The following is a 13,100-nucleotide window of genomic DNA, read 5'->3' on the forward strand; positions in this document are numbered from 1 at the left end:
TCCGTCCCCATCTGGTGCACACTCACAGTAAGAATGAGCTGTTTCCAATATATGTGTTGGATCAAGACCTCAGGCAGAAAGAAAAAACTGCATTTTGAGAAGCCACATGTCAGTTCCCATTTCTGGCATTGCCGCACGCAGCACAAAAGCACCCAAAACAAACCAGAATCCAAGGTATAAATTGTTTCACAGAATATACATTTTAAAAGGGACAAGTACAAATATTACAAAATGAACAGAATCGCTTTTAAAATACTTATATTTGTTTAACCGTTAAAAACAGACATGTACAGAAAGAGGTAGCAAAGCTAACAATTTCTGGCTGCTCCAATTAGTGTTGCCTGCATGCACTGGGAAAGTTACTGTGGAACCAAATCTCCCGATATCTTTTCTGGAAAGGACTGTAGACAATTTGCAGTTTATTTCTGACAATGCTACGTGAAGGACTGAGTCAAATCCACAGGCTCACTAGCAGCTGTTTCACGTTGTCTGGCTTAACGAAAAGGCATTGAAAGAAAAAAGGTTGTCTGTGATTTACTTCAGAGAGCGAGTGAGAGAGAGAGCAAGAGAGAGAGCGAGAGAGAGCGCGCGCACGAACACGCACACATGAAGGGGACCACGCACACACGAAGGGGACCACGCACACACGAAGGGGACCACGCACACACATAAGAGAATGCTGGGAAGTTGCACTTGCCCCACGACCGCAAGAGGAAAGCATGACAGGTCTGCGGGTCCCAGAGTTAGGATAGAGAGCGTTTGGTATTAGCTTGGTCCCATGGATATCAACATCACTTGACAGGCTCAAAGCTAAAAGCAAGGCAGAAAAGGTTAAGGGAAGCAGAACTCCACGTGTTGCATGCATGCGCTCTCTCTCACACCCTCTCTTTCAGGCTTTCTGAGGTCCCAGCAAGGTCAGTTCAAGAGGTTCTCCCATCCAACATGTAATAGCGATACATTAAACCTATGACCAGTGCTCCAAAGATGGGAATTAGCCACGTTGACCAGAAACTATAGGGAGAAAACAAAAACACAACACAAACAATACAACACAACATAAACCAGAAGAAAGTATCAAGTTAATAATTCACTCAAGATGTTCATCACTTATTACACGTCTGTTTTCATCCAGGCAGCTCTTGGGGCCTGTCTCCAGCTGCTAGCAGACCAGCCGCAGGGGTCTCGGCTCGCCGGGCTGGGCAGCACCGACGGTCCCTGCACCCAGCACTCTGCCCGGCCCCTCTGAGGCCCCTGCGCTGCAAGAGCCGCTTGGTGGCTTAAAAAACAGCTGCTGGATTGCTGAATTTTCCAGCCTGGCACATACAGAAACCAATTTGGGGTTTATTTTGTTGGTTGTTGGGTTGCGGGTTGGGTTTTTTTTTCCTTAAAAAAGTCAGACTGTAATTTGTGCTATACAAACAGCTGAGTTGACTCAAGGATGGAAATTGCTACAGCTATCCCACAATAAATCTTCCTCACTCATAAACCAGAGGCCACAGGCTCACCTTCCGCAGCCTCCTTAGCAAAAAAAGTTCTGCATCAGCTACAAAAGACTAGGGCCCTGTTCTGGTTGTAAGGATTTTCAACTAAATGGGGCTGCTCATGGTAAAGATCCTCCAAAAAAACCCACACGACTGTGTTGTGTCACCCCAAGACCTGCAGCTACCACGCAAACAAACACTGCAGTGCAAAGGGACTGCAGCCACAGCCACGCAACACGAACGCACAAGAATCTGAGCTGCACAGTACCAGGATGCCTGTGCTGCCCAGTGAGCAGGGGACTTGGTGCCACCGGCTGTGTCTCCACATCCGACAAGGGAGGTGCGTGCCCTGGCAGCTAACTCTGTGAGCTGCAGTTCGGCAAGTTACATCTGGACTATTGCTGGAAGGAGCATGCAGTGATATCCCTGGGCTTTTTTTCCTGCCTATTGGAGTTAACACGCAGTTCTACAAACAGGGAGTCCTAACCCCTCCATTTCTTACTCTTACTATAAGAAGATACTATACCTTGCTTGGCCTGAGGATGTCATACTTGGATTCTGAAGGAGGAAAGAGGGAGTTAGCAGGGGGAAAAAAGAAACATTAAACACATGCTAATAAGACTACAAGACTGAACACGTGATTACGAACATGGAGAAAAAATAAACCATCCCTCCTCTGCCAAACACCCTCTGTCACAGGTGCAGGTGCTTCTGGGGATGTTTGCCATTGTCCTCACCTCCACATTCTTTCCATTAACCCAATCCCTCCCACCCAGTCATCAACTTCACACTAAAACTTGCACCCCTCTCAAAAAAAAAAAAAAAAAAAAAAATCTTGCTCATTACCTCGGAAAGCAGTCTGTTCCTTTTTACGCAATGGATGATAACCTGCGCTCCAATACAGATAATCCTAGCACTGTCACCCCCTCCCTAAACCCCTGCCCACGTCCCCATTTGCCATCCTGCTGCCTGACCACTGAAACATACAGCCACAGCACGCTCTTCAACTCTTCCCTTGCATGCAACCTGTTTCCAAACTTTATAGTTCTCCTTTCATAAAGCTGCACATTTAAATACTTTTTCCAGTCAGTTGAAATTCCCCTTTCGCCTTTCATCAGCTCTACAGCCTCTTCCTTGGTGGCTGCTGCAGCTCTCCAGTTTAATCAACGCCTACCAACCCAAAATCACCTTTCCTGCCCATCCTAAAGAGAATTATCTCCATTTCTTGAGAGCCTTAGTGCTTGCTTTTCTGTCGTAATACATCCAGTGGATGCTAAACACCAACACTTATCCGTGGGGGGCTACCTCTGAGCTGCATCACAAGAGTATACATGTATGACTTTTTATTTTGTGGGTCCCTCCTATTTATTGTTACATTACTGACTTCTATCTCTTCCTGCTATTTTAAAAGCAGGCCGAAGTATAATTTTAAAGCTGCTGTTGTACACTGGAGAAAGACCTTAGCTGTACACAACTCTGGAATTCCTCCTCAGAAGAGAAAAATATTTCAAAAAATATTTAACTCATATCCAAGGGAGTTACTTTGATTACTACTCATTTCTATGCACATTTTAGGTATGCGATTATGCAACGGAGCTGAACTAAACACATTTTAAGGTGAATATATGCATAATCATGCGGCCCCGTGTTATAACTAAGCATTGGCTTTACCCAGCCTGGGTTATTCTTTCTATGGCTGACTACAGCGAGCAAACGCTCCCAAGGGCTTCAGTTGCCGCTCTCTCTGTTGACAGCTTCCTTCTTGGTTCCTGCTGCTCTGCAAGTGGCCCTGCTTTGAACAACATCTAATGAAAGTGTTGTTGAAGGCAGAGCTGTGCCTGGTCCGAGCCTTCAAGCCAAGTCAGAAGAAAAGCCAGCTGCAAGGCTCATGTTTACCTCTCAGATGGGATTCTATTTATTACCATTTCCCTCTCCCCATCCATTTCAAAAGCATTTTTGCAACACTATGCCCTGTTCTAACCCAGGAGTACCTGAGTTTTAAGCAATACCAATGATTACCAGGGCAGTTAACAGAGAATTCTTGTTTTACAGCCAACCCTACGGTGGCTGTGCCTGTCTCCTGGTTTGAATGTAACAACACTAACAGTTCAGTGGTCAGAACATCGTGAGTAGTGCAAAAAAACGGTCTGTGGCTCAAGGTGTGGAAATAACATTGCTGATGTCAGAGGAGAGAGGGCATAAAAAACCACTTCCAATTTCACACTAAGGTGACTGCTGAGGTTCAGAACAAAAACAAGAGGTATAATTTGCTTGGAAGATTCATTCATTACTGTAGTTTGTGTAAACATAAAGCCACAACCCCCACAGGGGGTGGGGGGGTGTCTGTGTGCCAAAAAAAAAAAAAAAAAAAAAAAAAGGCATGTGACAACTCCGTTATTCATTTTGTGAGCATAATATTGTTTCCATAGCATTAAATTAAAACAGAAAAGTAAAACACCAACAGCTTACCTTAGAACCTTCTTTTTTACGATCGTGCTGTCAAGGCGGAAAAAAAAAGAAGAAAAAAGATAAGCACTGACTTCAAGAGAAATGTGCAGTCTTTATGAGGGACGTGTGCACAGTCCTCATCATAGGGGTAATTGCCTAGACTTGGTTTTCAAAGGAGTCGATCCTTCAGCACCCAAAGGCACACAGCCTCTGTAGCAGGCAGGAAGCTGGTGTTTGTGCCGTGCCGTGATCTCTCACCCTCCTGAACTCTAAATTGCAAGGCAAAGCGAAGGTGAGAGCCGATTAGCTTAGCTTCTTTAAGTGCCCCGGATTTAATTGTAGTGAGAAATCTGTTCTGAATGGTGGAAAGACAAAACTAATTTGGTTTTGTTCCCTCAACAGAAATCCCAGACAACACAGAGACTGCCTAAAACCCTTAACTAGTTACTTATTTCACAAGACACATCTTCGTGTATGTGTGCAGTGGGTTACACAAAGGAGAGTCACACTTTTACACAGACTCATTCCAGCTCTGAAAGAGGCTGTCACAGCCAGCCAGTCCTTACCGGATGGATCTCCCCTATGTAGTACTGCTTGAGCATTTCCCTGGCATCTGTGGAATGCCCAACATCTTCAAAGCTCTCTGTGGCATCTCTACCAGCTTGTTCAAGCAAAACCTCTTCTCCACCTGGATGCTGGAAGAGAAGACTTCAGGTGAGCAAAGGGCTAGATATAGAAAAGGTACCAGAAGTTCCTTCCAACCTATTCCCTTCATCACAGATGCCTCAAACCAACATCAGCAATAAATTCTTCAATTGTCCATTCTCTCCTTCAGGAATCCATGGAGAATAGTGTGTGCTGCACAGCCTGGAAACATAATAAAAATCCTCCTGGAGAGGCAAATCCCCAACATACACAGGGAAGCACAGCTTTATCCCCCATAGCCAAACTATCCCTCCCATGATTCCATAACTGAGTTGGGCACGAAAATACACAAAAGAAAGGATATCCTCACACAACTTTTCAAGGGCTTCACTGCACAAATCAGACTTGCTTGCAGAGGAGCCTCTCCTTCATGATTTTTCTCAAGAGCTTTCCTGAGGCACCTCCGCCGCTAGTGAAGCACAAGACAACACTGCCTTTACAGGCATCAGCAGAGGAAAGGGTATTCTACTTCTTAGATACTACAAAATAATAATAGTATTTGGCTAACGGCCTCTCTCTGCACACAGCTGTGCAATGAGGAATGAAGTACTGAGCTGAAATGCATCATGTTTTCTAGTAGCTTAAGAAGCTATGACTAGCATAGTCCCAACAATACTGAACCCAATCTAGCGTACAACCACTCAAAAACCTGGGGGGTGGGGGGAAGTGTCACAAAAAATTATACTGTTTGACATCATATACTGATTTCAGAGTTTCAGAAGTTGCAACACCAGAAGTACCAAATCCACAGGACGCTCCACAACACCACTGGCATTTCTGTTGGTGGCAGTCACAGACAAGCAGCAAGAACCGACAAAAACCCTGGTGCAACTCTGTTTTCCTTGATGGGCTTGGCTCTTCTCTAGCACCGTCAATACCATAATTCCAGGAACAGACCAGCAATGAAAAGCACTAACCACAAAGCCAGCGAAGTACAATCTCTTCACAGTGTGAGTGTGAACAAATAGTTCAGTTTAAACTATCAGCTAATCCAGTTAAACCAATAAAGTGGTCAGGCTTCTCAGTGCGCACACAGGGACTAACCCAGTTTTCTAGAGCATCAGGCAACAAGCACTAAATGTGCTAGTTGAGAAGACAAGAGTTGCTCACTGCTGCCTGAAATGCCTCTAACAGCTACAAGCCTGGAACTGGAGAAGAGATGTTAGACAAAGTTTCACATCAAAGGACTAACACACCTGTTTTTCTCTGTAATATCATTTTCCTTCCCACAGACACAGAACAGTTGCCCTTGCCTCTCTTCCTTCAGCTTGTCTGTTTTTGCTGCCAAAAGTCTAAATACTCCCACTTGGCGCTCACACCTCATACCAAACATCCTCAGTATGGACACAAACACAGTCCAGTTGTTTACTCCTGTGAGTTACTGCAGCCAATTCTGCAATCCTTGTACCAGAGCTCTTTATTCTGAATAAATCCCTTTATTGTCCAGGTATGTGACAAAATCAACGTGGAGCCTTCTCAGCAGCCATGAAGGGCAAAGTCCGCAGTCCTAGGACACAGTTTGGTTAGCAGTCAGTTATTAGATTGCCTTAGCTGTAAAACCAAGTGGGACTCCACTCTGCTCGTTCCCCCTGTGCCTGGCTACAGGTCTGGCTGCCATTTCTCCCACACCAACCCTCAGGCTCACTTGATCTCAGAGGGAGTCTGACCAGGGACTACCCTAGCAGGAAACCCACCCTACAAAAAAGAAAAAAAAAAAAAAAAAAAAAAGGAAAGAAAAAAAAAAAGAAAAGGAACCGATTATCTGCTGGGATAGCTGTGACTGAGCTCACTACAGAGCTGGATGCATGTCTCTCTTTACACGTGGGAGTTGCAGGAACACAGGCTGCAGCAAGACCATGCTTTAGATTATTTTTGCGCCCCTTAGATCACACCCTCAAGACTTGGCTGCAACAGTAGGACACTGTAGATTGTCTATGCACATTACTCAGAACTGTCCAACTTTTACTTACTTTATATGCATGTTTGAAAAGATCCACAGAAACCAGGGGATGAAAAGCTGGCCCTTTACTTTAAGCCTTCTAGAAGAACTCCATAGGGATGTCTCTCCAGAAATCTTATTTCAGATAGAAAAATATCAGAACTGAATTTTAAGATGACAACCTTGCTTTCCTAATCATCCACCCTAAAAGAGCAGACAAAACACTGCACTAACAGGGAACATGCAGCAGATATTGGCTTTCAGTGGCATCCAGCCTTTGCATATACAAGAGACAAACAAGAAGAATGGTAAAGTAAAAGAAGCAAGAACGGTACAGTTTGCTCCTCTTTACCTCTTTGGGTCTGAAGCCTTTCTATGCACTTGCTAAATCCACAAGTAATAAAAAGAATTATCTATTCATGCACATCTGTCCTTTATTGTAAACACCAGTCCAAAAGAAAAAACTTCAAAACATTCTGGCATAGTGTATTTCTGAAAGGATTCTCTAGTCTAGACAACCACAACTGCAGCCAGACAATTCTTACCTTGTCATACCCAAGAAAACAGTAAACCCAGACTATTTATACAGGAAGTCATTTACTCTGCCACAAAACTTCTCAAAGCTACAGCTCCAGCAGGAAAACATGAAAACAGAGTGTTGCAAACTGTGGAAAAAAAGTAAATTAGAAGTAATTCCAGAGGAAACAATGGCTGGAAAATGTTTTCAGAAACAGACAAAAGCAAACAACAAGAAAGGTGGGTCCGAGTGCCAGTACTCATAAGTCTTCCTCAGCAACAGTAATAGAACTGGAACCTGCTTGTCACTTGAGCCTTCGGAATACACAATAAATAAAGCATACATTGACAGCAACATTAATAGTCTTGAAGCACCAGTTCTGGAAGAATACAACCAATGCCACTGGGCAGAGAAAACAATCTTACAGGGAGAACCCTGTCATTTGGAGGGGAAAGTGCAACAGCCCACCACCACCACAAGGCACCTCAAGAGCCCCTGGCCCAGGTGGTGCAGAAGAGAGGCCAGCCTGCTCTTGTTGCAGTCAGGAGCCCAATACTTCCTCATGCTTCGCAATACTCACAGCTACAGCAGGTGCTCGAAGCATCATTTCAGTGTGATCTTTCAATCAAGTTCTCCAAATTCCAAACTGGGTCCAGAGAAGAAGAGCAGACGCAGGGCCTTGTACAACCCCATAGTTACTCCAAGCTCACTTTAAATGTCACTGACACTCTAATATGGCGAGCAAAGAAAGTTTGCCTTTCATGACGCACTCCCTAATTAGCAGCTCATATAGCCCATCTTCTGCATTCATCCAGCAAGGCTGTAATTATTCAAGAGACCTCAGAAGAAGCTCTATCTGTGTAGCCTTTAGAAGGGATAAGGAGTGAGCAAAAAGCAGCAGGAAATCAGAATCGTAGGCACACAGCAGAGGCTTCCGAGACCGCAAAGCTGAAACTCACTGCAGGAGGCAACTCCAAATACCCGTTTGCATACGTCTGGCAGGCAACTGCTGTTACAGACCCACTGTAAACTGCAAATGAGCTCAGAAGCAACAACTAAGCTCTACAACTAATTAGGTTGCTGGGTCAGGTAAGATGCAAGATCATCAAGTTGAGGAGGGATGCGAAAGCTTTCATTTTTAGCCCCCAGTATCAGAGAAATAAGCTAGGAAAGGGAAGAGTATTACTGTGCAATAATAATGTGCCAGTACCATACCAGCCAGAAAACAATGACAAGCAGACACCTAGACAAATGGTGTTCATCAACCGCACATCCTTCAAAGCTTGTTTCAAGACACAGAACAGGTTTCCCTAAAAAACATCTCTGCAAAGCTGGAGCAAGTCAGCATGAGCAAAACCAGATCTCTGACATTCCTCCTACTCCCTCACAGAGTTCTGGTTTCAGATACACTAGAGTCCACAGGAATTAAATGCGAAAAGACAAAGAAGAGTACCCAACATTGGCTTCTCACTGCTGGTGCAGCAGGAGTTAAGAATCTGAAAAATTGCTGCCTCCGGTGTGAGCAACCATCTTATACTTCCCTCCTCTTTACTTTCACCTCAGTGACAATGCTCTTAAACTACCAGCTCTTCCAAGCACAGTCCCTACCTTAGCTATATACTTGCCTGGAAAGAGCGTAAATTCTGTTAGAACCATGTAATTTTAAAGAAAAGGTGCCAGTAGTAGAATATGAAGAACACTATACTTGAAACCAACTGACCGATTCGAGTTAGAGTTGTCACAGCCCAGGCTTATTCCACTTGGAAGCCGGTTCAAACAGATTTCTAGTCACGCTTGCCACAGGTGTCAGAAGCAGCAGCACATGCCAAGACAAAGCTGTGCTAGCTGCTGCATCTGATGGACTCAGAAAACAGACAAAAGGGTGTGCTGAAGAAACACTTACCTGCAAACTCTTCTAGTCATGTGTAAAAATGGAGATAAACCACATCCCTCTATCAGAAGAATGCTGGTGAAAATAAGCCTATTACAGACAAGTGCACAAGTTAAAAGCAACAGATTTTAATAAGAATGCAGTGAGGGCCTAAGTGTGAGCAGTAACCAGAGTACCAGACCTCAGAGAGCCTGTCAGGGAGGTACACCTGCCTTCCTCTGCTTCCTCACTCATAATTCACACCTACCTGAGCAGCCAGCTCTTTTTGCTCTAGCAATAGCCTACGCTTGCTTTTCTAGGCTACTGCAATTAGGAGTAATAACATGTATTCTGGTGGTCCAGTTACCTAGACGTGGGAGAAAATTACACTATCACTATAAGGCTATCTCAGATTTCAAACAATCACACTTCATTTCAGGCACTTACAGGCTTTCCGAAGTACAAGAGATTGCAGTTTCTCAGAAACATGAAATTTCAGTTGCCATCTTTGCAGATCTCTTGCATTTTGTTCCATTCTTATAATTCAGTAGAATTTTGCTATGTGATAAATGTCTTGTTACTCCTATTACATATTAAATAACTAAATTGGAAGTTTAAACTGATCTGCGCTTCAAACAACATACAGATTTTGAGTTGGCTGGCTAATGGATGACCTGCTGTACCTCATTTGCAGGAATCATGAAGCACAATTCGACAATCTTTTAGCAGTGAGGCTTCTTCGAGGTTACACAATCACTCCAAGGTAATGCTCCAGTGCAGTTCAGCAATCCTGTTCAAATAATCTGTGACCAAAGGCCAGAAAAGGCAACAATTAGACACTGCTTCACTGACTACACAGGATCAAGGGGAAATACTACCCACTGAAACCCTGATAGCTGCAGCCACAGCAACTCAGAGCTCTAAAGCAGAACAGTTTCAGACAACTGTAACTTCTAAACAAGACACAAACTCCTGGTTCCAATCAGCTACACATTGTTCCCCTGTCACTCGACTGATTACAGCGGACTAACAGATATAAAGTGTATTTTTGCCAATAAATTAGGCCTTGATCTATGTTTACAAGTTTCACCACGTCAGTGAGTGGTGTACATAGCAGAGCGTGGTGTCAGCCATGCTGGCAGTTAAAACAGTAGCCTTATTCTTCTTCCTTTCCCTAGTCCAAGCAGACCTTTTTCATGCTAGAGAAACACAAATAGGATAAAAGGCTTGGAAAGGGCAACGTGAAATATCATCCCAAGGTAACATTCAGAGCACTGCTAAACCTGGCTTGCTGCAGGGGGAAGCGAAGCATTCTTCTGTGCTCATTTACAATACTGAAGGTGTCCTGTTCCAGATGCTGTCTTACACAGAGAACGCCGAGATGAAGACTGTGACCACTACACAGTGTCCATGCTCTGAAACAGTGTCATTCACAGTGGGGTAAGTATCTTGAAAACATTTGTCTAACTCTTAAGTCTGAAAAGCAGAAAGTAGCGACCGTATTTGGAACACAGATGCAAGTATAAGACAAGGCACACAGTTTCTGCAGGTACTGTCCCAACCTCCAGCTTGTTTTGGCTCTTCCTAAACAAACAGCACTTTGTTATTGAGAAACCAGCAGTGAATGGCTTTTCCCGGTCTTCCCCTGAATCTACATAACCTTCTTGCATCTACAACAACATTTGGCAAGGAGTTCCACCAGTCTTCTCCCTGTTACATGAAGAAACACTGTTTGTTTGTTTCAAACCTGGCTCCAGCCAGATGCTTTGATGTCCCCTGGATCTTGTATAGACTTTCAGATGCAGGCAAACATGAAAGATTTCAGAAACTAGTGGAGTAACAAGCATTCTTCAAAATGTGTCTGCTGCCCTGCCCATTTCATTTAATCAGCAGAGGTAGCTGGGCCCACAGATCTGTACCCCGCTGCCCTCTCTCAGGAATTTGAAAGATGACAGATGACAGGTTTGGCCTAGTGCCAGGGAGCCCAAACATTGGAGGGGGCGTGCATGTAGAAGGAGGCAGTCAGCTGCTCAGAAAATCCTCACGTACCAGCTGGAAAACTCTGGAAAACTTGTGAGCTGACCCTGGAACAGGAATCTGAGTACCCACTTGTAGCTCCAGCGTTTCAGAGCTACCTGAGTTAAGAGTTGCATTCAATGCAACTGCCTTCTCCTTCCCACCCCAATCATAAGCTCTCTACAGTACACTATGCATCTTTTGTAGATGCATGTCATAAATGAGCAACTGGTCCCTCACCTCAGCCAGACTTGTGGGCTGTCCTGTAAAACAGCTGAGCATCAGCTGATAGTCTTCATGTGACTGCTGCTCTGTAGCACCAAACTCCCATGCCTCTACCAGGCACCATCCCACTGTCCCACATACTTTTCTTTCCAGCATACTGGGTGCCAAGAGTCTCTCTCAAGTATCAAAGATGCAAGAAGAGCAGCTGCTCAGCAGATTCAGCCTTTCAGATTCTGCACCTGACACACATGCACCTGTAAACAGGGCTGGAGTACCAACAGCAGACGCTGGTGAGCAAAGGAGCAAGCAGACAGGATCCATTTATGGTCCTGTGAAAGCAAAATTTTTCATTATAAAGCAATAAACAGTGCAGAACTGACTACAGAAAAGGCCAGCTCAAGGCACTGTAGTAGAAGACACTCCTTAATTCGTTCGCTGAAATACCTTAGAGACTCTCTTAGAACAAACGTTGAGGGGAAGACTCAAAGCACAAGTCAGATTCTGAACCAACCATTATGATGCTGGATCCAGTGAACAAAACAGCTTGTATCTAACTTTATAAATAAATGCCGAACGCTACATAGAAAGCCACTACCTCCAGCTGTCAGGTCACTGTAAAAAAGCTGCCAAGTTATCATTCTCTCCTCCTATCTGATAAACCTATACATTTCACCAAGGTAATTTTATCATTATATGTTATGACTACATAGCAGACATGCTTTAATCACAAATGCCTGCAGGAAAATCAGAGTTTAATTTAGACAAGCAAAACCAACAAGCAGCAACATGTACATTTTCAGTGAAATGTTCTTCTTTTAAAGCTGATTCAGACCAACTTTTGTACATTACCCTGTAGATGCTAGAGAGTTTGGTATCTTGTCAAGCTGGGATTAAAGCCCTCTGAAAATTTTTTAAACATTTCCTCCCGCTCTGTTTTCAGCTCCAAACACTAACGATACTGCTCTCAACCTTCTCAAAAACAGAATTCAAAAGCATCGAGTCTAGAAGCAATTTTTGTCCCCATATCCAAGAGAACTGGAGATCACACAGCAGACTGCACCGCTTACAAATCACTCGCGTGTGGTCACCAGGCAGCAGCGTGATGCTCACCTACTGAATCACCACTACTTTCTCCTTTAAGTTCTGGGGTGTCCTTAGAGACATCAAATTTAAACCACTGATCTAGCCCCAATACTGTTTACCCTACAAGACAAGAAGCAAAGTAACGTGGCTTAAGGTGAGCTGCACCTCCCACGTAAGCGTGCCTGAACAGATTTCCTACGAAACCAGGAGCTGACTCAAAGGAGCAGAAGCACAGCCTTGCACTCAGCTGGCCTTTGCCGGCCTGACCTGTGGCAGGGCCAGGAGCTGCCCTGAGCGGGAGCCCTGCGGGTGGCCCTTCTCGCGGACCCCTCCTTCGGGCAGCGCCGGCTGGCTGAGGCCCCGCTGCCTCAGGGCCACAGGAGCCCCCCCTTCGCCTTACTGCCCCCCCCCCTTCCCTTGCAGCCCCCCCCCGCCCCGGGGTCTCTGCCCCCCACGGCACCCCTCCGCCCTCCCCCGTTCCCCTCCCTCACCCCCCCACCCCCTCCCCTTCCCTTCCCTCTCAGCCCCACACGCCCTCCCCAGGCCCGCCCCGCTCCCCTCAGCCCCCCCAGGCCCCGTCCTTCCCCTGCCGGCCCCTGAGGGGACGGGCCGGGACCCCGCCCCGCCCGGCCTCACCTCCTCCAGGAAGCGGGTGACATCGTAGACGCGCCCGTGGATAACCAGCCAGGCCTCGCGGCTGGAGTTCCGCTTCCCCACCTCCTCCAGCGTGAAGATGGGCCCGGCCTCCGCCGCCGCACAGGCCCCGGCCTCCGTGCGCTCCCCGGGCTCCATGCTGGCCGTCGGCAACTTCGCGGA

The 13,100-nt window shown here is 45.6% G+C and overlaps 1 protein-coding gene and 1 long non-coding RNA gene across 2 annotated transcripts; both read right to left on the bottom strand.

The window, feature by feature from the left end:
- Positions 1-640: 640 nt before the first annotated feature.
- LOC119157631 (cytochrome b5) lies at positions 641-13,100 on the bottom strand. The gene is made up of 5 exons (XM_037408687.1): positions 12,921-13,100; positions 4,496-4,624; positions 3,951-3,977; positions 2,008-2,039; positions 641-1,011 (listed from the first exon to the last, which is right to left on the bottom strand). Exons 1-5 carry the CDS (start codon positions 13,074-13,076, stop codon positions 921-923), a joined length of 435 nt encoding a protein of 144 aa, XP_037264584.1. The 5' UTR covers positions 13,077-13,100; the 3' UTR covers positions 641-920.
- LOC119157633 lies at positions 4,631-12,672 on the bottom strand. The gene is made up of 3 exons (XR_005107612.1): positions 9,644-12,672; positions 7,671-9,327; positions 4,631-7,238 (listed from the first exon to the last, which is right to left on the bottom strand). It is a non-coding gene; the product is annotated as an uncharacterized LOC119157633 (long non-coding RNA).

This window comes from Falco rusticolus, chromosome 15, assembly GCF_015220075.1.
Source record: "Falco rusticolus isolate bFalRus1 chromosome 15, bFalRus1.pri, whole genome shotgun sequence".
NCBI classification, from domain to species: domain Eukaryota; kingdom Metazoa; phylum Chordata; class Aves; order Falconiformes; family Falconidae; genus Falco; species Falco rusticolus.